The sequence below is a fragment of the Tribolium madens genome, unplaced genomic scaffold, assembly GCF_015345945.1.
Source record: "Tribolium madens isolate multiple individuals breed KSU strain unplaced genomic scaffold, Tmad_KSU_1.1 Scaffold_20;HRSCAF=117;Tcas5.2_LG4, whole genome shotgun sequence".
Classification (NCBI taxonomy): Eukaryota; Metazoa; Arthropoda; class Insecta; order Coleoptera; family Tenebrionidae; genus Tribolium; species Tribolium madens.
This window is the reverse complement of record NW_025400985.1, coordinates 12,557,435-12,582,718: the sequence shown is the minus strand read 5'-3', so window position 1 is coordinate 12,582,718 and position 25,284 is coordinate 12,557,435. Positions and strand designations below refer to the sequence as shown.

The following is a 25,284-nucleotide window of genomic DNA, read 5'->3' as shown; positions in this document are numbered from 1 at the left end:
CAAATTTTTTTCTGAGAAAAAACAGAATTGACAAAACTGACAATTTTCATATTATAATACACAGATTCCTTGAATAATGAAAGAAGTTTCCTTTCACCCGGCTGGTCGCATTCATTAGTTCCCTGCCTTTTTTTGGTTCCGAGAGGGAGCCACAATAAGATATAAGATTCTGACAGTTAATAAGGTTATGTGCTGTTACGTGGCTGTCAATGGAAAGTAAAACAGCGTTAGTTTTAGCGGTATATTTATAAAAACAAAATTATCAATTTTCATATTATCACGTAGGCATCTTAGTTTTTTTTATTACCGATGTTGTTAGATTTAATTTTCCTACGACCATATACGAAACTAGATCATAACGCACAATTACATATGCGCGAAAATTGGCAATATCGTACGAGGTCGAAAACCTGTGCGATTTGTTTTCGCACTGTGTGTTAGAAATCTAACGCACAATTCACACTCAAATGCTTTGTATTTTTTCATTCAACGTATTTTTTTTGTTTCCATTATAAAAGATAAATCGTTATGAAAAAAAAATATGTTCGTAAGAAAAAAAAAATTTATGGTCGTAGGCAAAATAGTGTGCAAAACTTGCAGGAAAGTGTCGAACGCACTCGCGGTATTGCCTGCACTCGGCTAACGCCTCGTGCACAACTTTCCCGCTTGTGCGTTATTTATCACTTTCCGTGCTCGTTATGTAATATAGTATTTTTGTTGAAATTGCTTGTTTGTTTGTCTTTTACACCATAAGTCACAAATTGGTGATTCTTTTCAATAGGTACTCGTATCTGTCGAGCCCTACAAGATCTACTGTTTCCGCTAACTAAATTTAAGATTACATAATTGAAAAAAACTTAATCGGCCAAAAACTTAAWCCAAAATGTAATTTTTGAAAAGCTATAGGGTGCGCCAGAACTTGCGCCCCAGAAAAAAAATGCCATATAAAGTAAGATACCAGGAACATGAAAATAATTTTAAAAACATTCTATATCTATGTATAAAAATTTCAAAGTTATGAGAACTTAAATTTTATTTCTGTTGGAAAAATAATTTTCCAAGTTTTTTTGCTATAGGCTATTAGAATAAGAAAAAAGGAAGCTGTGTTCTAAACTGTAGCTCTTTTTAATGTTATTTTGGCTTTACTAAGTAATTATAAAAAAAAACACATACAAGATCATCAGTATCATTAAATAGACATAAAAAAATGTCAAATGTCAAAAAATAAATGTCAAAATTTTATCTTATCTTACTTGAATTTTTTTTCTGGTGCGCGAGTTCTGACACACCCTATATCTCGTGAAAAAAGGCTGAAACAATTTTTTGCCACGGGAACTTTTAACTCAGTTGGATGTCCTATACTATCACCCAAGAGATGGTCAAGATTTTTTAATCACCCTGTATACCATTAATTTTAACWTATTTTTTTGAGACTTTAAAATAATAAATCTGATACAATCAATACATATTATAGGTATAATTAWTCTTTGTGTCCAACAGTTATTATCTCTCGTGTTTATCATAATTACAAGTAATATGTCATAGTGACGGAGAAATAGCTTGAACCATTTCAGTTAAATGATGCGTCAAGTTCAATTACTGAATTCATCAGTTTCGACAGTAATATCAAGCGYTTTTAGCACTGCAGTATGTAAGTAAGGCTTGAACAATTTATWACTGGAAGCTTTATTACAAAACACAAAGCACTTAAAAWTTTTATATTTTTTGAAACTGWACCAATAAAAATTGTGCAATGCATTTAAAGTGACAAAAATAAACATATATGTATATAAAGAAGTAGTACGTTTTAATGGTCCTTTTAATATGATTTTAAACCGATCGAAACGTCTAGAAAATTTTCAAAGCAAATGTCGTCCTTTAATTCTGGGAAAATGTAAATACTACTTCCATATTCTGCGTGATGAAAGTGTAAACTCACCGTTTGTGCGACAGCATAGATTGGCTTGTTGATAATCCTTGTAGGAGTGTTGGGAAAKGGCATTCGATCCAACGAATTCCATTCCTTGAGTTTTCTCCKATGACTGTAATAGCGATAAACAACAATTGTCATCGCGACAAAAAGGGCCATGCCGGTTCCCGCAGCAGCTCCTAATACTGCCGAAGCCACCATTTCTAGAAAGGAAAACTTTATTCGGTTTTATTGAAAGAAATCTGATATCTGGAAAAATGTGCGGAATTCAAGGAGTTGTGCCAATCTCGTTTCAAAACGACTTCGTGGACTTTGAATACACCGAAAGGGAATCTCTGGAAAAAATTAAAAGTTTGGAATCGCTTGTAAACTAAAACCAAACATAAAAGAAATTTAAAATACTTATATTTTTTTGGTAGATAAAAGACAGAACAAATTATAATTCTCCTTGTGTAGGTACACAGATTAACCCAATGGTTGGAGAAGTAAGAAAAACTACGTTTCACCCCAAACGAGTTTCTAAAGCAATTAAAGTGAAACATTTATTTCGAGTTGGAATTATTCTAACATTACGTGACGAATTAAGCAACCTTTTACAAAAAAAATAGAAGAGAAATTTTTCCCAATTTTACAACTGGCGCCTTAGCGAAAAATGCCATCTAAGATAAGATAACAGAAAAATGTATAAGAATTTCTATCTACACAAATTTGTAAATTAGAAGATTTTATACATATTTTGCACTTTATTTATTTATTCCGTTGGAAAAATAATTTCACATGGTTTTTTGCTGCAGGGTATTAGAAGAGGAAACAAAGAAATTGTATTYTAAATTGTAACTATGTTTAACGTTATTTGTGGCTTTTATTGACAAAGTTTTTGTACCTTTACCTACTGAATAATTATGAAAAAACATACACAAAATTATCGGTAACATTAAATAAACACAAAAAAAGTCAAATGTAAAAAAAATACGTAGAATTAAAAAAAAAATCTTTTTCTTTTCTATGTTCCTAGTTTCTTATCTTACTTGTCATTTTCCTCTGGGGGACAAGTTATAAAACACTCTGTATAAATAGTTACCATAAATACAAAAATATTATTTATACGCCCACTTAATACACCATATTTTATCTGATAATGTTGTTTTTATCCATAATCAATATTATGTCACATTTTCGTCGCCATCCGCTAAAAAATCCGTTTTGAGATGCACTCTGTATCTGACATGAATTTATCGGTTTTTCTATTAAACCAAGTAGAACATAAATTAATAAAACTGTCTCAAAACATGTCCTTGACATTTATGTCAATGGCACATGTCTCGTAATTGTCATCTTCCAGATAAATCAAGCTTTTCAAACGCATTAAATTATTTTTGTTGAAGCTTAAATTATTTCGTGTAAATCTTGAATAAGTGTTAAATTTAATTCCAGTTTGCTGTTTACTTTTTATCTCTCGCCTCATCATAATCAATAGCAGTTCACTCATCGATAATCACAAATCGGTTCCAGTCGCAATATGGGTGGCTGTCAATGATTAGATTACATTGACGTCACTTAATTGGACCTCATACAAAATGTTTGGCTTCAAAATGTTACGTTTTGAATCGCGTTGAAGATTAAACGAGAAAAAAATATAAAAGAATGTACTTGTGAAGCAAGAATAATAAATTGTTGACAGTAAAAATTTTTAATTTTTGAAAATTTTCTTACGCAACAAATTTTTTTTTTTGAAATATTGAAGGAAACCATAGTCACTTCATTTATTATTTCATCTAATCCTCTGGAAGAAAAGAGATCGAATTTATTGTTTAATTTTTTTATTTTTTTTAATTAAAAACAAAATATGTATAAGTGAAAAACCTTAGTTGGTATTCTCTGCATGTTGAGTAAAATATAAGAATAAAATTTTTTGTGTTTTACAATTTTTAACTCGTTGATCGCTACTTATTACAATTTGCGTCCATTTTAGAGTTAACACAACGGATAATTATGGTGAGATTGTAAACACAGGCGTCAATAACCTTCCACTAATCTATTTATGAAATTCCTTTCCTAATTTTACAAAGTTTCAACCAAGTGATCTCAATTAAAACTTTCCTGGGCGTACTTTTTATCAAAACACATAAAAACGTCAAGAAATCATAAAAAACGGTTAAAATTAGAAGTTGAGTGGGTATATAAATTCCCTTTACCGGAGTTCCACCTGTAATCGATAGGTTGAAAACCTAATCCCGTTGCACTTCTTAAGATTATCTCCTGTTATTGGAGCCGAGTTAATTAGCGTTAATTTTCGCAAATTAAACATCAACAAGATTTGCTCTGCGATAAACAAGAGTAGCTTCTGGTTAGTTTTAAAATAAATGAGAAAAGTAATTACAAATTCTTATTGGCCCGGCGCATCCACCATTTTTATATATCAAAGATGTTTACTAAAAACTTGTTTCAGAAAAGTTCAACTGAAATAAATTTTATGCACCGGTCAAAACCAAAARTTACAACAGCTTTCGACTATAAACATGCAAATTCAGGCGCAGAAATGGAATTCAGCTAGGGAAATTCCTCATAAGGGACTTTGGGGGTAACATAGGAGTCATCTCAACTCGAAATTTCATACGTAACATGCATAAAATTTTATACACTGTGTAATAAAAGTTAAGTATTAGCAAGAAAATGTCAAAGTAATTATCACAGAATTGTCCCGGTTGTCATGCTATCAAATTCTTTTATTACTGTTGTAGCCTCTGAATGTTCAATCTTTAACGCGAAATTAAGGTAATATAATAAATATGGAAAAATATGAAACCTTGGACATTAAATTATGTTGACTCATATCATGAATAAATTACACGAAAATTATACCAAACTGTGCAGTCAATTAGGTGCACAAAAAATAACTTTGTTTTTACTATACTTAACTGCTTTGATATTTGATAACCAGCTTTAAACGCTAACTTTTACAAGTAACGTACTTACATAGTTTGTTTTTGTTTGAAACAGTAACTATAATAATATATTTTATGTCAGAACTCGCGCTCCAAAGAAAAATTGCAAGTAAGATAAGATACCGGGAACATAGAAAAAAATGTTTAAAAATTCTATATGTCTACAATTTTGACATTTAATTTTTGACATTTGACATTTTTTATGTCTATTTAATGATATTGCGATGATCTTGTACATGTTTTTTTATAAATATTTAGGAAAGGTACAAAAAWWTTTTTTACACTTTTTCCATGTTCCTGGTATCTTACTTTATATGGCATTTTTCTCTGGGGCGCGAGTTCTAGCGCACCCTGCATATTAATATTTCAGACGATTGTTTACACTGGTTAAACGTAACATTTCCAAATTATATTGAAGATATTCAAAATTCCTCTCAGCCAGTCGGTCTCCAAGGTCTTTTTTTTTGCCAACAAAAACCACAAATAACATTAAACARAGTTACAATTTAGGATACAGCTTCCTTGTTTCCTTTTCAGTTTCAAATTTAAACTCTCATAACGTAGAAATTTTTATAGATAGAATATTTTTAACATTTTTTTCATGTTCTTGGTATATTACCTTACATGGCTTTTTCTCTGGGGCGCGAATTCTAGCGCACTCTTTATGGCAAACGTTAAAATATAAAAAAAGTCGCCAGCAAACCACGACGTAACGTTGTTTTTTAATAATAAAATTTCTAAAGCTATGTGTATAAAAACGTTAATTGTGTGGCGATGTTATGTGGTTTCATATATTGCCTTGTAGTTACAATGCTTCATTTGGGCCACCATTACGGTCAAAACAGGGTTGTTAATTCACAGTAAAAAAGTATGAAATGGATTTTTACTATTCTAATTGTTTTTTGAAAATAGCTATCTAATTATTGATCCATAATAATAATAATAATAATAATAATAATAATAATAATAAATGACAACGTCATTAAACTGCCATTACCGTTGTCTAATTAATAAAAAATTAATATAAAGTTGCATTAAAAACTCATAAACGAACTAAATTTTAATTTCCACATTTTGAAACACATGTCTCAAAAGGAAATTCATGAAAACTAAAGTTGTAATAACATTGAAATGAAATTTTCTTTTCCAAAAWGTTGTAATGGTGCCTAGCTAAAACACTTATTTTTCTTATGCTTTAAAACTTAACAGCAATAAAATTTTATTAGCAAATTTTCAGGCTATTCTGACCTAGAAAATATACTTACTGCGTATTGGCATACGTTTTGGTTACACCCTATATATTGAAATGTTTTATTAACAACAGATTTAGTATGTGATTTTAACAAAACAATCGTTTGTTTCTAAAAGTAACATAAGTACACTGGTAGCAGTTACCAAATCAATAAAAATAACCTAAATGTTAAAATATTTAGATTTTATTTTAGTAGTAAGTTCTCACTTTGTCGTTGTATAAATTTGTGACATTAACAGTCTTTATTATCTCTCAGTCTCCAAGTTAAATAAAGACATTCGCGTTTTATTTTCTAACAAAACACAGATGTCTATAGACACAATGAAATGTTGATACATGATAGCATATACAAGCTGTCCCAAAAGTCGGTTTAAATTTTGCACTTTGATTTGATTTATTTCTGTCAAAAAATAGTTCTTTTTTATCTCCAGGCTATTAAATTGTAAAACAAAGAAGCTGTATCTTGAATTGTTTAACGTCATTCCTGGCTTTTGTTAGCAAAGTTTTTGCACCTTTCTTAACTAATTATGAAAAAACATATACAAGATCATCGATAACAATAAACAGACATAAAAAAGGAAAATGTCAAAAAATAAATATCAAAWTTTTTTTAACATTTTTTCCATATTTCTGGTATCTTATCTTACTTGGCATTTTTTTCTGGTACGCGACTTTTGAAATACCTCGGGTATTTTTTGCAATCTACGAGAGTTATCTTTTTACAAGTAGAACAGAACTGTTAGGTCCAGTTTTTGCTGGAAGGAACAAAATTAAAAGAAAACCTATTATTCTTCCAATCAAACATGTTTTCTAAGTGCYATAAATCAAATGTCGCGGCTGTGATAAACGCGATTACAATTCACACCATAACAGGAACAAAAGCAAATTTGTTTTGTAGTCTTTTTTATTGATGGAATACTGAAAATTGAACAGTTATTATGTCGTGGAAACAGCTGTGAAGGATTAATGGTTTTTTGATTGTCATTCTCTTGTTAATTAAAAGCATTTTGTTTTCAAACTGTGAAAAGTTAAAGCTTTTATTACCACTTTAGAGAGTTTCTATCTGGCATCTAAATGGGAAATCTGTAATTATTTTAGACATAATAATCTCTCAGGATTAATAATAATTGTAATCAATATAATTAAACTAATGAGCATTTGATCCTCTTATACTCAAACTTTCAAATACTTAAAGTGTACTCTTATAATGAAACTAATAATAATATACAATGTGATTGTAGGTTATTAATTTTTGTTTACTACCAAATTCTAAATGAAAGTCAAAGATTCTATTTTTGTCTCTGAAAGCACAAACTCCAATGAAACAGCATATTAATGACATCTTTGTTTTCAACATCATTTCAATCAATAATCCTTAAATAAAACCAACATTTTGTGTTTTTTCAGAGTTTAAATTTATCAAGTCACATTTCAAACAACTACCGAATTTCCAAAACCTATCGACAACGTGACGCGCAATTTTTAACTAGCCGACAAAAGCTTTCTTAATTTACCGGAAATTTGTATTCCGAGTAGAAACATTTTTGAATGAATTGGGGAAAAAAACGCAACATTTCGTACTTATTAATTTAAAGTAATTTTATGTATAAAAATATAAAAATTAACATCGCATCATTTCGAAAAATAAAATTTGTGTCTAAATCGCTCGTAATTGTTACTTACCGGAAGCTGCGTTTGGGGGTGAAGCCGAAAAAGTGGAAATTAATGAACAGCTGTTTGAATTTATTGTTGACGCGTCCTGAAAGAACCTTGTATGCTACACGGATTCAGAACATGAGAGTGAGTGCCATAGAGCTTATCGCGAAAGCTCGATGAGATCGGATACCTTCGTCGGTTACCGGAAACGTGTTTTCTTGCGTTGCCATTGATAATGATGTTATCTATTGCAAAGGGAAAAACAAAACAAAAGAACCGGGAATCTTCTACAAGGTATTTAAATTGCTAAAGTTTACTTCTTCCACTAATTGAATACTTCAAAACAAGAATATGCTTTTAGAGAATGCAAGAAATAAAAATTGGGACTAAAAATCACTGAAATTATATTTGCTTTAAATAAATAGATTTAATAGGAGTTCTCAGTCACGATTCTTGATGATGCTACTTTCGCTCACCTTTAATAAAATGTATAAAATTGTGGCAAAACATGATCGATGATGGGATTTAAAGCTTAAAAGCTTTAGTAAAGGAACTATTTAACGGTTTTTAGTATGAATTCAAAATTTCAGTATTCATGATTGTTACATTTTTTTATTAATAGAATGCGAATTACAAATTAATAACTAAATTATTGTTATTAGGACAAATAAGTGTATTGAGAATTTAGGTTTTAAAAAAGATATTTCAGTGGGCTTAAATCAGTCTGAGACTGGTTTTTACATTTATAAACGCTTTTATAACTGTTAAGTTTGTCTAGAAGAAATATTATTTAAAGAAAACAAAACATCATAAAAACATAACTTCAGTCGTCTGTTTTCAACTCAATTTTCTTACTCTGTTAGTCTTAGCCTTGTGATAAAGTCCGTTATTTCATATACATTTTAAGTTCTGACGCAAAAAGGAAGTCTTACATTTACAAAACTAAAAAAATTTGATACTCTAGCACTCTAGCACATCTGCTAATTAATTCACACCCACACACTTATTTAATATTCCCTTCTTTGAGTAAATATGAAACTTTATTTTCTCTGTCGGTTATCGAATTTCTCCTATTTAACATAAAATCGATAACACCACTTTTAATTAAATTTTTACTTGATTCTGCTTTCACATTTTTTTAATTTGAATTACTTGAGTATGAATTAAAGATGATGATTATTATATACGTATGTGGGTTRATATATTGTTGCTGTATTGTATATTAACAACTAAGATCATCTTTAGATCAATTTTCCAACAATTGGCAACTTTTTTTATTACGATGTTTACAAATATTATTTTTTATACCTAGTGAACTTGTGTATGCATTATAAGAGGTTATTAGCAAATGATAACTATGAAAATTTTAAAACAAACCACTAAAAGAACTTCATTTTAACATCCATGTTTCCRGCAGATCTGWGGAAACCTTACAGAAAACAAATTACCGTTAAATGTTAGATAGAAACCAATAGAAAATGTTGTAAACAACTTAATTTCTCTTGCTGTCGTCGTCCTAGAATAAATCGGTTACACACAAGTGTAAATCGATTTTCTTCTGTAAATGAAATTAAGTGATCTTGATTTTAACCGCACTTTGATTAGCTCACATGTACTAGTATATTTTTAAGTTTCTAAATAGTAGATTATGTTATTTGAGGTAAAAGTGAGTCTTTATGTAGCAAAGCTAAACTACAAAAACTTACTTTTACTCCATACAACATATTTAATACAGAGTGTGTCAGAACTTGCGCCACAGAGAACAATTTTAAGTAAGATAAAATACCAGGAACATAGAAAAAATGTTTAAAAAATTCTATCTGACAAAAAAATTTACATTTATTTTTGACATTTCAATTTTTTATCTGTTTAATGATACTACGCTCATAACTTCAAAATTTTTATAGATAGAATTTTTTTAACATTATTTCCATGTCCCTGGTATCGTACCTTACWAGGCATTTTTCTCTGGAGCGCGAGTTTTGGCGCACTCTGTATACAATATGTAAAAGGTAATGAAATCAAGCTACAATTTGCTAAAAGATGTTAGTTGGTAAAAACCTTAAAACACGTCAACTTTTAGTTTAAAAATGCAAAATTTAATGCACATCACATTATCGAGATTCACCCCCTGTACTTTCMACAGCCCTCTCCAATATTTTTTTAAATGGCAATGTACTTCTTACACCTCAAATGAAAATCAATTCAATAAGCATTTTATTGACGTAGTCAGATGTTAAATTAAGAAAAATTAATTGAGAAAAAATAATAGTTTTTTTTTAAGTTAGGTATCCGGGTCACTACTTCTGCCCATCTCGCGACACTCTTCATAATTGTCAATCTATTGTTAGAATACTACATACATATTTACACAAGCTGTAACATAAATCAATGCTAAACCCTCAACAAATAAATGTTCAAATTGTTGCAAATTCTTTAATTTAAAAATTTGTTATATTTTACTTTGTGGTTTGAAATTTTTGTGGCGTGTGAAAGTTTTAAGGGTATTTTGGCAATGGAGTACATATTTAATGTCGAACCAATGTTAACCACTTAGTTAACATATTCACCCATAATACAATTAATTCAAATAAATTCAAAGAATCATTCAAATTAATTAATTCAAATACCAGACAAAAAGTTAAATTTTCCTAACCTGTGTAATTCGCATTTATTTTAAAGCAACAAGCCATTTTGATCAGAAATTTAATTAAACGCATTTCTTATTGATAATAATAGGTGGAGCTGTGTAAAATATGTTTTTTTGGATAACTTTGATGATATTAAAATGATTTAAAATGGTTTATTTTGTACTTAATGTTAAAGAGTGCTTTTATCAACTAATTTCAGTAAATAAAGTAGCATTTTATCGTCTAGTGAAAACTTAACCTTTTGACTCGTAGATAACCAATTTCTTTATCGTCTTGTACAGAGCGATCAAAAAGTCTGTCTATCAAGTAAGCCTAGAAATTTAAAACGTATGTCTGCGGAAGATAAAATGTCATGACAAATAAGAAATGTCAAAATAATTTTTATGTAAACTGTAATAGCCAATTGTGGTGAACGATTTGTCTGAATAAACACCAACTAGGTACATCTCATTTTAGGATGTTTTAAGACGTTCCATGCAGTAATTTTTGCCATCTAGCTGACATAGGTACATACCTATGTATGTACGAACTGCCAGGCGACATACGTCCTCAACTAGTACACCTACTTGATAGAAAGACTTTTTGATCTCTCGCACTGTATAATAAATAACTATTGTTTTGGGAATGTATTTTGGATTATATGCTTAAGTGGGTGTAATCTAAAACTTTGTCACTATATTCGCAACAAAACACAGACAAGTGTTTGGTTTTTTTATTTTTTGGAACGCACTGTACGATAATTACCAGATTTATTATAAGGATAGCTTATGAATTTAGAAAAAAAATTTCCTTTTTAAAGTAAAGCTGAGTTTCTCTTATACTTTTTTCAGTCAATTTTCTTGAAATTAGATACGCAGATTTATACTCCTGGGTTGATTTATTAGATCTTGTATTGCGCTAAATTWGTAACAAATTTCTTTTTACGTATTATATTATTAGAGAAAAAAATTTGCGATCATTGTCCCATTCTTGAAAGCCATCTGCCAATTATTTTTCGATATACTTATTAGATGACTTTTTTAACAAAAAAGCCTGAAAGCAAGTGTAATACATTTTATTCAAATTACCTTGTTAGTGAAAAATTGGAAAGTAGGCTATTTCAACTCCATTCAACAATTGATATGAAATATCAGACTCAGGTAAGGAAGTGGTCACTTTCTTATAAGTTTATAATATCTAATACGACAGTTTAGGTTGGAAAATGGCCACTTCCCAAACCGAAAATTAATAAGGAAGAGACCACTTTTAATTAATAATTAATAATTAATATTTTTCAGTGGTGTTCAAACATTGGTGTAACTACCTTAAATTTTTGTGATTTAAAATTATTAACGTAGATAGTTTCAAACACAATGAAATCACAAAATTTGATTTTTTTCTAATAACTATCAAAGTGCATATTAGCCATAACTGAAATAATGGAATAAATTCCACGAACAATCTGCAACCCGATTTTTAGTATTTCAGCACATTTGAAGGCTTTGTTACCGTAAGTCCTAATTGATAATTAATTGAATAATTTTCAGAAAATTTAATTGTCCAAGGTTGCATAAACATCATTAGTAGAATCAAATAGTTTTTTTTGTTACTTTCGTTAAAATTATACCATTTAATATTGTATATAATAGTATGAATACCATTGACCTAAAATTGTAAATTACTATTTATTTATTACAAATCAAATTTTAATTAATTCACCTTGGATTCAATTGACTGTCCAGCAAGAATAAGAGCCACAAAAGTGGATGTTGCAGCAATAGATATAAATGCGACACGCAAAAAATGTTCACGATAAAATATACCCTAAAAACAAACTTATATTTGATTGTGCAAATAACATATTACATACCGAGAGAATATAAAACGAAATGCTTATTCCTAAAAGACATCCACATAAAGAAAATGCCACAATTAAGTTTCTCATTTGTTTCATTTTTTTGTTGTTAAACCTAAAAACGTTTGCTTTTAATACATTAAGGGCCAATTTCATAATCGAATGAAAGGGACTTTAAAGTTAATGTTGGTTTAGAATGTGCTGATTACTATGGACTTGTTGATAAAAATTTGACATTCTAATTTTAAAGTCCCTTTAATTCGGTTATGAAACTGGCCCTAAGAACATTATTTTTACTTTAAAAACTGAATATGTCTAACTACGCAGCTTTGCAACCTCTCACTGACCACTGCTTGAAAATGCTCATTATAAAATAAGCAATCTTCACTAATTTCTTCTTCACATTGTATCACATTCTGGATATATTCTGTGAAGAGGATGAGTTGAAATCTTGAGTGTTGAGTGCAATAAATTATTTGATAAGCGTGTACAATCATAACATATCCCATTGCTAGAAATGTTGTTCTGTATACATTTTTGCAAACTTTAGCATGGTCTGGGATTTTCTCTTCTATAAACCTGATAATGTAAAAAGTCTGATTGTCAGAATCAAGCGGTGAAAAATACAAATAAGAAGCTATAATAGCTGTTACAAAATTAACTAAAGCGTAGAYTGTTATAACTCTCGATTCAAATTTAATTCGTCTGTTGATTTCTTCCCCGGCACTGCCATAAGACCACATTTCGAGTTCGGCACTTAAATCCTCAATTAAATTACTCTTGAAAAGAACAGTGTAAATCGCAAGCATTCCCTAAAATAACAAATGACACGTTGGTGCATATTTGTTTCTACTTACGTAAAAACATCCGATAAAAACTGGTCCATAAAGCACGAATTCTTTTGCTTTTAGTTCTTTTATCAAAAGTGCACGCACTGTAATTATACTTGCAGTTAAATGAACTGCAAGAACTACGGAAAGAAGTGCCCTGACAAGCTTAAATTGGAAAACATCGCTTGCAATCAATTTCAACACCCTCAAAAGATCCGCTAAAATTATCGATTATTTACATAGTTTCAAAACTAGATAAGTATGCCCATTTTAATTACTTTTTAAAAATGAGTTGTTAGAGTCGACCATTTTTTGATATGATCAGTGAAATGGTTGAACTATTATTACTACATCTGCACAAGAATAAAGAATATAACACAAAGCTTGTAATCAAAAATCATATTGATATCTCTAATAATACTTGATGTAATGGTTATACTCGTTACTTCCACTTAATTACAAATACTTTAAAAAAATGTCGCTGAAACATAGGTAATAATTATATGAAATAATGATATTATTTAGTCTAATTTAGTCTAATGACAGCTGGACAATTGTTCGGTACCAAAGTACCCAATTGGTACGCACCCTTACCCTTACCCCTCTAGCTGGGGGTAGACCGTACGTCCACTTAGACACGAGTGAGTCTTTTGTAGACTGTCAAAGAAACAATTTGTTTTAATATAGTGCGATCAAAAAGTCTTTCTATCAAGTAGACGTGCTAGTTGAGGACGTGTGTTGCATGACAGTTCGTATGTTATCTAGATGTCAAAAAATTATTTTATAAAAATTAAAACATTGAGCTAATTAAATTGAATTATTTTATGAAACGTCTCAAAACAAACTAAAATAAGATTTCGTTGGTCTTTATTCATAAAAATCGTACACCACGGTTTCCTGTCATAATTTACATAAAAATTATTTTGAAATTTTCATTTGTCATTGTGACATTTTATCTTCCACAGACATACGTTTTAAATTTCTACGCTTGCTTGATAGACAGACTTTTTGATCACACTGTATTATAAAGGTTCAAAATCAAGGACAATAACAATAATCTAATACTTTTTTATTAATTGAACAATTAACAATTTGTCGACACAAAATAGGTTGTTTTCTCCATATACAGGATGCGCCAGAACTCCCGCCCCAGAGAAAAATGCAATGTAAGGTTAGTAACATACCAGGAACATGGAAAAAATGTTAAAAATTCTACCTATAAATAGTTCGAAGTTATGAAAGATTAAATTTTGACTATTTATTTCTGTTGGAAAACAATTTTCCAAGTTTTTTGCTACAGCCTATTAGAAGAGAAAACAAGGATGCTGTATCCTAAATTGTAACACTGTTTAATGTTATTTATGGCTTTTATTGGCAAAATTTTTGTAGCTTTACTAAATAATTATAAAAAAACATACACATAAGATAATGAGCCTGGCGATCTAGCGATGCAACTCAAAAAATAAATTTCATTTACAGTTTGATAAGAAAAACTCCTCCAATTTCTCTATGATTCTGCAAGAATTGAATGGCACTGATGGTCGTTCTCTGCGCTGATGTTAGAGTGACATAAGATAATAATGATAACTTGGATTCAACTTGAAAATACTAATTTAAATTGGATCAAAGACGTAAATGAAACTTGTTTTTTGTGTTGCATCGACAGATCGTCAGGCTCATTATCTTATCTGAATTGCCCTGTATACAAGATCAGCAGTATCATTAAAAAATAAAGAGAATAAATATGTCATATGCCAAAAAAATGAATGTCAAAATTTTTTGACAAATAGAATTTTTTAAACATACAGAGTGCGCCAGAACTCGCGCCCCAGAGAAAATTTTCAAGTAAGGTAAGATACCAGGAACATGAAAAAAATGTTTAAAAAATTCTATCTATCAAAAAATTTTGNTTTATGTAACTCTGTAGTTTTGAAAATAAAATAATTCGAGTTTATGTGTAAACTTTATTTTGAAATAACAGTAAGTTACTGATTTGAATTACAATTGATATTTTCTGGATTATACAGGGTGCCCCAGAACTAGCGCCCCAGAGAAAATGTGCAAGTAACGTAAGATACCAGGAACATGAAAAAAATGTTTAAAAAATTCTATCTATCAAAAAATTTTGACATTTATTTTTTGACATTTGACATTTTTTATATCTATTTAATGATACTGATGATCTTGTATATGTTTTTTTTTACAATTATTTAGTAATGGGACAAAAATTTTGTCAATAAAAGCCACAAATAACAATGAACAGAGTTACAATTTAGGATACAGCTTCCTTGTTTCCTCTTTTAATAGCCTATAGCAAAAAACTTGGAAAATTATTTTTCCAAGAGAAATAAATAGAGTCAAAGTGCAAACTTTAAACCCTCACAACTTCGAAATTTTATGGATATTTTTTTTAACATTTTTTCCATGTTCCTGGTATCTTACATTATATGGCATTTTTCTCTGGGGCGCGAGTTCTGGCGCACCCTGTATATCCCATGTTCCTGGTATCTGACACCTTAAACCTTAACATCTATAAAAAAAGAGAAAATTTATTTGAAGGGAAAAATAAAAGTTGTATTTATTTTGTAGACCTGATTCATGGTCCCATTGTGTTGCCAACTCGGTTACCAACTTAATTTTAAAGCGACAGGCCATTTTAATCAGAAATTTAATTAAACGCATTTCTCATTATTAATAATAATAATAATAATAAGTAGAGCTGTGTAAAGTATGTTTTTTGGATAACTTTGATGACATTAAAATGAATTAGAATGATTTTTTGGAAATTTATTTTGGATTATATGCTTAAAGTGGGTGTAATCTAAAACTTTGACAATACCTACACTCGTAACAAAAAACAGATAAGTGTTTCGTTTTTATTTGTTGGAACGCACTGTACAATAATTGCCAGGTTTACTACAAGAATAACTTTTATCTTTAGAAATTTAAAATTTTTCTTTCTTTAAGTGAGAATGAGTTTCTCTTCTTAGGGCCAATTTCATAATCGAATTAAAGGGACTTTAAAATTAATGTTGGTTTAGATTGTGAAAATTTTGTCAACAAGTCCCTAGTTATTAGCACATTCTAAGCTACCATTAACTTTAATTCGATTATGAAATTGGCCCTTATACTTTTTTCAATCAATTTCTATAAATTTAGGTACGCAGATTTATAATTTATTAGATCTTCTATTGTGCTAAAGTAACAAATTTCTTTTTACGTATTATATTATTAAAGAAAAAAAAATGTGATTTGTGTCCTATTTTTGTAAGCCATCTGCTAATTATTTTTCGATAGACTTGTTAGATGCTTTTTAACAAAAAAGCCTGAACGCAAGTGTAATACATTTTATTCACAATCACTAATGTAATATGTCGATTACTAACCTTTTAAATGTTGGGAAATAATCATTAAATCTCATGAGGAGTAATAACTTTACTTCTCTTGGGCGGTAATATGCAGGATAGCCAACCTTAACATTACAAAAATACAATTGCTTTTGTAGCAGTTTCTCTTACTTCTGAGGGAGCACACTGCTCCATTTTGACTATTTTAAATCATATTCACACATTATTTCAATATTTTCTTTGACATTTCTCAAATGTCAAAAATCAAACGCCATTTGGATGGCCTACCACGTTTGGACCTTAACTTTGTTAGAATCTTATTTTACTCAAATTTTTGACTGAAAATAATATGATTGTGAATAAAATAGCATACAAGCTTCGGTGGTAATGACATTACCCTGTGCTTTATACATGAGCACTCGCGGTAATGCGATATTTACCACCTCGCTTGTAATGTACTAATTATTCACAATCATAAAGTAATCATCAAATTACCTTGCATGTGAAAAGTTGAAATGTATGACATTTCAACTTCATTTAACAATTGATATGAAATATCAGACTCAGGTAGGAAAGTGGTTACCTCCTTATCAGTTGATATGTAATACAACAGTTCAGGTTGAAAAATGGCCACTTCCCAACCCGAAAACTAATAAAGAGGAAGCGCAGTGGAGTGAGTGTTTAAAACGAAAGTCTAGAGAAGTTTATACACGTGTTACATACATACTTTTTCCACGACCTGTGGTCAAAAAAATTTACTTAAATTAAAAATTAAATTAAATGACAGAAAACTAAATTCAGCCCGCGACTAAAAAACAATTAAAAATTAACTTTTCTTTTCACTGAATCAGAATAATGAAGTTTTAAGTACAGATTTGCTCGTTTTTGGTGAAACAAAAAATGTTTTTCCTTTGCAGTTTTGGCTAGCCATTCCTACTTTAGAATTTTAAATGGCACCCCCTACTTTTTGAAACATTTTCAGAAAGGGAATAAATGAGCGTATCTAACTGTCAATGAAAAAAAAATTGTCGAATCGTTTTTCAGTTAGGGGTGGTTTTATTTTTGAAATTTTCAGACCTAGTAGCTTTTCATTGAACTCAATTTAATTTAAATAAAAAATATGTCGATTTGGATTACGATGGGAGAAATCAAAACCAACATTAAATATGTTTTAGGTTTCATCCCCTAGTCACTAACCACCCTTACTTCAAAGATTTTAAAGAGCCCCTCCAACTTTTTGAAACATTTTTGGAAGGGGTGGAAAAGCTTATCTAATCGTAAATAAAAAAAAATATTTTGGCGATTTGTTTTTGAGTTAGGGGTAGTTTTATTTTAGAAATTTGCATCAGTCCTAGTAGCCTTTAACTTTGATTTTGATTGTGTGTCATCTAATACATTTTATTAAGAAGGCGGTGGTGTCAACAATTCAGCGAAAATTTACCATTTGACAGTTCAGTTAATTAAAAAATTACTTTTATTTAAATTAAATTGAGTTGAATCAAAGGCTACTAGGACTAAATATTTAAAAAATTAAACCACAATTAACTAAAAAAAAATTTTTCTTTGACAGTTAAATACGCTCATTTATTCCCTTTCGGAAAATCTTTCAAAAAGTAGGGGGTGCCATTTAAAATTCTAAAGTAGGGGTGGCTAGCGACTAAGGGATAAAACCTAAAACGTATTTAATTTTGGTTTTAAACTCTCCCATCGCAACCCAAATGGACATATTTTTTATTTAAATTAAATTGAGTTCACTCAAAAGCTACTAGGACTAAAACTTTCATAAATTAAACCACCCCTAACTGAAAAACAAATCGACAAAAAAAATTTTTCTTTGACATTTAGAGACGTTGATTTTTTCTCTTTCCGAAATCGTTTTAAAAAGTAGGGGGTGCCATTTAAAATTTTAAAGTAGGGGTGGCTAGCGACTAAGGGATGAAACTTAAAATGTAACTAACGTTGGTTTTCAACTTCCCCCTCGGGATCCTAATCGACCTGTTTTTGCTTGAAAATACATTTACTTAATGTCAAAAGTTATTGAGACTAGATCCTTTTGAAATAAAAGCCCTGTATATCGAGAGAACAAGATAATTTGTAATCGAGTCATCGTTGGATTGGAAACGTATTTATGTCTGTAAAACGTCAAATAAAATGACAAGTCAAAAGGTAAAATGGCATGTCGGCGGTCGGCGAGTAATTCCAGCCCATTTTGCCGTTTTACTTTTCGACTTATCATTTTATTTGACGTTTCACGTGCAGTTAGTTCAAAAACAAACATACGTATTCGGATCCAAAGATGACTTGATTACAAATTATCTTGATCTTTCGATACATACCGAGAAAACATAAAACGAAATACTTTTCTAAAATTCTAAAAGACATCCACATAAAGAAAATTCAACAATTAAATTATTAAATTGCTCATCTGTTTAATTTTTTTGTTAAACCTAAAAACAACGTTTGCTTTTAATAAATTATGAAAATTATTCTTACTTTAAAAACTCAATATAACTAACTAAGCAGCTTTGGAACCTTTTGACCACTGTTTGAAAATGCTCATTATAAAATCTTCACTAATTTCTTCTTCACATTGTGTTCAAAAGTATATATGCCTATTTTAATTACTTTTTAAAAATGAGTTGCTAGAGTCSTTCATTTTTTGATACGATCAKTGAAATGGTTGAACAATTATTGTTACATCTAAAGAAGAATTATAGCTATTAACATAACGAGAATATTATGCGATTTATAAATTTATAACGATCAAAGACGTTGCTAGGTGACGAGGCGTAGCCGAGTCACCTGCGCAGCGTCCAAGATGGTTAAAATCGCATAATATTCTCGTTATATTAACAGCTATTATCGCATCATCATCTAGTATTAAGTTATTATTGATAATTATGGAGACCATAATATTACAAACATAATACGTTAGATGCAAACTCAAGTGACATTTCAAAACGAACTTAATTGATACGATAAAGAATATAACATGAAGCTTGTAATGAAATAAACTTCACATTGATATACCTAATGAATAACGATTTAAGATGTAATGGCTATACTCGTTATTTTGACCTAATTACAAATACATTAAAAAAATGTTGATGAAACATAATAATAATTGTATAAAATAATGACATTATTTAGTCTAATGAGTAATGACAGTTGGACAATAATAATAATCCAATATTCTTTTATTAATTGAACCACCGACTGTTTAATGAAATTAATGTTCCACCTGGGCATTTTGTAAAAAATGGATTGGAGCAGTGATTCCGAGTTTTTTCTTAGTTGCGAGGCGAGAGTTATACTAAGGAAAAACTGAATGATTTTTAATTATTAACAAAAAATAACGCAATTAATAAAATCTGCAAAGGAAGGATACTACAACACAAAATACGCCATCGAGAATTGATATTATGAGGTTGAACCTTTTAAGCTAAAAAAAAATTCCACAGATTAAAGCACCAACGGGAATCAGTTGAACTCAAAAAATGCCCAGTTAAGAAAAATATTATTTCTATCGAGACTCTGATGAAATGGACATTTAACAATTAGTCGACACAAATTAGGTTGTTTTCTCGAAATAATGTATGAGTAACACATTTCCACCTATAGGGTTATTCATAAATATGAAGGTGAAGCAAAAATGTTTTTCCTTTGCAGTTTAGGCGTAAAATCAAAGATTTGTTTTTTCCTCTTGTAAACTCAATCCGGGGACATATGGGAGTAGAAAAAAACTAAAGCCAAGAAAAATTTAAATATTTTTTTCACATCCGTCACAAAAAGTGTACGGCTGTGACATTAGATGGCATTTGTCAGAAATTAATTTTTCAATAGTTCTTAGTTGAGCTCTTTTATTAGTTAATTGTACATACATTTAATTTCAATGTTTTAAAATAAAAAGTTGTTGAAGTAGAGTTTTTGATTTTTATTACGGGCGTAAAAAAATGTATGCAACTTGTTAGTAAAGAAGTTTTTTTAATTCGGCGGATCTACAAAATTTTTTCTCTTAAACTTTTTGTTTTTTATTTTTTCTGATACTGTTTTAAATATTTCTGACATCGCCACTTTGTTTTATTTACATTTGACTATTTTTTTAATGAATTTCAAATTTTCTATGTACACTTTCACCTCATTTTTTCTTTTTTGTCATCAAAATTTATGCTTTCCTAAATTATTTTTTTTTGTTTTGCTTCTTTCTATTTCATAATATTTGAACTTGTTTAAATCCTTTTTCTTGGTTTCAGTGTTGGTATGTTCTAATGAAAAAACAAAATCTATTTATTTTTCACGTCTTATGCGTTTTTACAAGCTTATCTCAAGGAAAAAAATAGTTTTGATGTGAGACCTCAGATGTCGCACATTTGTATTGATTTAACACTTATTCGAGCTTGCGCCTTCTATCATAGTAACCTATGCAACTTTATTTCATCCACCGGTCATCTAGTTGCTGATTCATGAAAAACGTCATTCAAATTTAAGTGAATTGAAAAAGTCTTTGAAAATGGCGCTATTACCTCTCGAATCGAACCCTGAAGTAAGTTTACAATAAAATAAATAAAATTCTCATAATAATCCTTCTTTTCATAGGTAATGAACAAGGTAAATTATCAAATATGGAGTTGCAAAAATTAAAAAATAATGCTCTTATTTTAGTTTCTTCATTTGTTGGGTGTTCCCAACAAATGGAACATTGTAGATGTTTACGGATTAGAGCAAGATGATTTAGCCTGCATTACAAAGCCTGTTTTAGCTTTAATTCTTCTGTGTCCAAACAATGAACAAGTAAATATAATTAAAATAAATAGGAGTAATTAATTTATATACACAATCAATTTCAGTTCAATAAACACGCTGAAGAAGAATCCATAAAACTAAAAGAGGAAGGTCAAATTATCACTCCAGATTTATTTTTTGTGAAACAATCTGTGCCAAATGTTTGTGGGACAATCGCTTTGATACATTCTATCGCAAATAACTCAGAAAAGTAAGCAGTTACAACCTTAAAACTCTGTTAATTTTATCATAAAATAGACTAGGTGTAGAGGGACCATTCAAGCAACTTTTGGAAAAAACCAAAGACCTAACACCTGAAAAACGGGGAGAATTGTTATTCAGCTCCGAAGACGGTGAATCGTTCAATTTAATGGCAGCTCATCAAGAATTAGCTAAAGAAGGTCAATCTGAGGTCAACCCAAACGAGCCCACCAATAATCATTTCATGGCATTGATACAAAAAGACGGACATTTATATGAACTCAACGGGAGTAAAGAATTTCCCATCAATCATGGACCGACAACTGAGGATACTTTCCTCGAGGTTCACTATCAAAACTAAATAAATTTTTAATAACAAAAGTCTTGTAGGATGCTGCAAACGTTTGCCGTCAATTTATTTCAAGAAATGCCGAAGATGTCAATTTTACTGTGATGGCTTTGACTGCAGCTGAGAATTGAGGTGCAAGTTTACATATCTCGGCAATTTTTACATGCAAAATTTACTGTGGAAATATTTGAATTTTTTAGGCTTAAAGACCAAAATATACACACGCATTTTATGGCTTTTATTGTGCCTTGCTTTTCAGTGTGATATTTATTGGCTTACATAAATTGTGTAAAACATGAATAAACAACATCTAAAAACACTAGTTTTTGTAAATTATTAACTTGTTACATTTTATAATATAACTTTGCAATTAGTGGAGTAATGGATAGCATTCCACGAACAATCTGAAAACAGTTTATTATAATTGGCAAAATATTTAGCCATTTGGTGACATACACAAACTCCAAGCGAGAAGTTAACAGAATAATTTTCTGTGAATTTAATTTTATAGGGTCGCATGGCATTTGCTAATATAATAATGTATATTTTTTTATTTTTTTTGTTAAAAGTGTACCACTTGACTTCATTAAGAATAGTCAAAGTTGTATCGATCTAAAATTTAGGTTTCTTAAAAGAATGTAAAGGAAAATTGATACTTACCTACCTGAGATTCAATGGATTGTCCACCTAAAATCATGGCTCCAAAAGTAGCAGAGGCAACAAGTGAGATAATCCCAATTCTTAAATAATGTTGACCATTAACTTTCCCCTTTGAAATTAAATTGCAAATTAGAAAAAAATAAAATCTAAAAAGTCATAATCACTTACACTCAAAATTTGAAAACCTAAACTTATTCCAAACACGCAACCAAGTAGCGAAAATCCCACAATTAAATTACTCATCTCCTTCATTTTGTTGTGAAGAAACCTCAAAAAAATTCTCAAGTAACTCAAAAACCGATTTTTTAGAGTTTACTTTCCAAATTCTTGGTGTCTTATTGCACAAAACTTGAGTCGTTTTTCTATGACATTTTGATAACCATTGTGGTAAAATAGTAACTTTTCCTTTAACTTTTTTTGTTTAGTTATATTTTTGACGTATTCTGTTAACAAAATTATTTGAAAACGGCCATGCTGAGTGTTATAAATTAGTTGATAAGCGTGAACGCTCATTACATATCCAAAAAGAGGAAATGTAGCTCTGTAGACAACGTTAAGAAAATCTTTATAACYAAAACAATAATCTTCAAAAAATCGAAACGCGTAAAAAAATCGGATATCGTCAGGAAGTGGCTTGCAAAATAACAATGCACACAAAATATTAAATAAAGAAGTACAAACACTGAATGCTGTTGTAATTTTTATATCAGATTTAATTCGTAAAGCAATTTTTCTTTCAACACAGCTTAATGACCAGAATTCTAGTTCATTTCTCACGTTACTAACTAGTTCGTTTTTAAACAAAAGAGTCCAAATTGCAAATAAACCCTAAAATTAAGTGATAATTAAAGAATATTTTTTATTCTAATACTTACATAGAAACTCCCAAAAAATATTGGTCCATAAGAAACCAGTTCCTCAATTTTTAAATCGTACAGGAAACCGTAAATTGTCAATATATTTACACTTACGTGTATTAAAAAAACTATCAAAAGAACAGTTTTGGCAATTTTTGATTGAAAAATGTCGGACGAAATCAATCTTAACACTTCTAAGTAGTCTTCTTGATAAGTAAATCAATTTTTGTTTAATGTTTGATTATTGTGTAAAATTATCATTACCTTTTGTGACGGTTTTGAAATAGTCCTCCATTACCAGTATGGAACTTTCTCCTGTAGTTTTAAATTACAAAAGTCGAACTGTCGCTTTCACAATTTTCAGTTTAGTTCTCATAAGCAAATACTCTTAATTGAAATATTTTAGGTAAATGTTTGGAAGTTAAACGTTTTTTTTTTGTAGATACCGTTTTCTAGTTATGAAAATGATTATGACTCTTAATTTCTATCATTATTATCAAATCTATCTACATAATACTTTTTTGAATATTTTAAGCTACAATCAGCTTAGACAACGATAATTGACCAATTAATTTACTCTCATACCACATTTAACAATTTTTTTTATTTAAACAAATTTTATTTTTCAAACCGCAGATTACTTCCTTCTATTCTTTTATAAAAAAGTTTTTTTGTTTTAATTACTTTTCATTAAAGAATTGGCAGAGAAGTCTTTTTCTTGTTTTATGTAATTCCAAAAAAAAACAAAGTAATTAACGTTTTTTCAACGAATATTCTTTTAAACGAGGTTAATCTACCAACAGCTGTACACTTAGTATACTGTAATTTATGTTGGTGGTTTGCACCGTGCAAGATTAAATATTAAACGTCGATTATAGTATATAGGGTGTTCCAATGATAACGAGCCACACCGAATACCTCATAAAGTAAAAAGACTTTGCAAAAAAGGCCGAAACAGGTCGATTTTGTTTCCGAGGGGGGGGCATTTCTTGATGTAATTTTTTTAAATTACCCCCAGTAACTCTTTAACCACCACACACCCCAACTTTAAAAATTCAAATGGCACTACCCTATTTGTGGCACATCAAATGAAAGCTATTTTAACAAGGTTTTCAAAACTTTTTACCAAAATTGAATCAGACCATCCATTCATGAGATATAGATGTTCTAATAAAAACGGACCATCTTAGAAAAAATTTGCAAAAAAAACCCGAAATAGGTTAATTTTGTCATTAAAAGGAACATTTTTTAACGCAATTTTAAAAACACCTTAACCAACCCTTTAACCTCTATGCCACTCAACTGCCACTACTGATACAAAAATATAAAAACACTTTTAAAATGCTCTTTAAAAGCTTTTTTCCAAAATGAAATGATTTTTATACATTCATAAATATCGGCAAAAAACTAATCTTTTAGCAGTCAGTATGTACAAAGTAACTTAAGAAGTATGTTGCTATTTTTTAGATACTTACATTAAATTATAAATAAGAAACTTTATTACTCCCTGTCCTTTAGTTTGATTATTTAGACAATAAAATAAAGAAATAAAAATAAGTAAAATTTTGCTCGATTTTAATACAGAAATAATTCGAAACTAATGTATTTTATAAAAATAACTGCTTCAATCTCAATTTTAGGTTGAAAAAAAGCAATTTGTGATATTTTCAATGAATTTGGCTCAATTTGAAGTTGGGAATCAACCTGAATCAAAGTATTTTAACCAAATACTGACTTCAATAAGAGTTTTCTTCTAAAATAAAGCAATCTGAGCTATTTTCAATCCAATTTTGCTCGATTTTAATACAGAATTAATTAAAAATTAATGTTTTTTATTAAAACAATTGCTTCAATTCCAATTTAAACTGACATAAAGCAATTTAAGCTATTTTTAATTTTATTTTTTCGATGTTAATACAGAATTAATTGGAAATAAATGTATTTTATAAAAATAACTGCTTCAATCTCAATTTTAGGCTGAAATTAAGCA

General features: G+C 29.6%; 2 protein-coding genes across 2 annotated transcripts in view; one reads left to right on the top strand and one right to left on the bottom strand.

Annotated features, from left to right (window-relative positions):
- LOC123005151 (synaptotagmin-5) overlaps window positions 1-7,896 on the bottom strand; it is a 28,744-nt gene extending 20,848 nt beyond the window's left edge. The window contains exons 1-2 of the mRNA XM_044398787.1: window positions 7,811-7,896; window positions 1,940-2,133 (exon numbers count right to left, since the gene is read on the bottom strand). Of these exons, the coding sequence (XP_044254722.1) occupies window positions 1,940-2,131 (192 nt within the window). The 5' untranslated portion in view covers window positions 2,132-2,133; window positions 7,811-7,896. The remainder of the gene's footprint in view (window positions 1-1,939; window positions 2,134-7,810) is intronic.
- Window positions 7,897-20,849: 12,953 nt separating this feature from the next.
- LOC123005420 (ubiquitin carboxyl-terminal hydrolase-like) lies at window positions 20,850-22,099 on the top strand. Its single transcript, XM_044399162.1, has 6 exons — window positions 20,850-20,988; window positions 21,042-21,053; window positions 21,108-21,236; window positions 21,293-21,438; window positions 21,486-21,771; window positions 21,819-22,099. The coding sequence occupies exons 1-6, from the start codon at window positions 20,956-20,958 to the stop codon at window positions 21,906-21,908; spliced, it is 696 nt and encodes a 231-aa protein (XP_044255097.1). The 5' UTR covers window positions 20,850-20,955; the 3' UTR covers window positions 21,909-22,099.
- The last annotated feature ends 3,185 nt before the right edge of the window (window positions 22,100-25,284 follow it).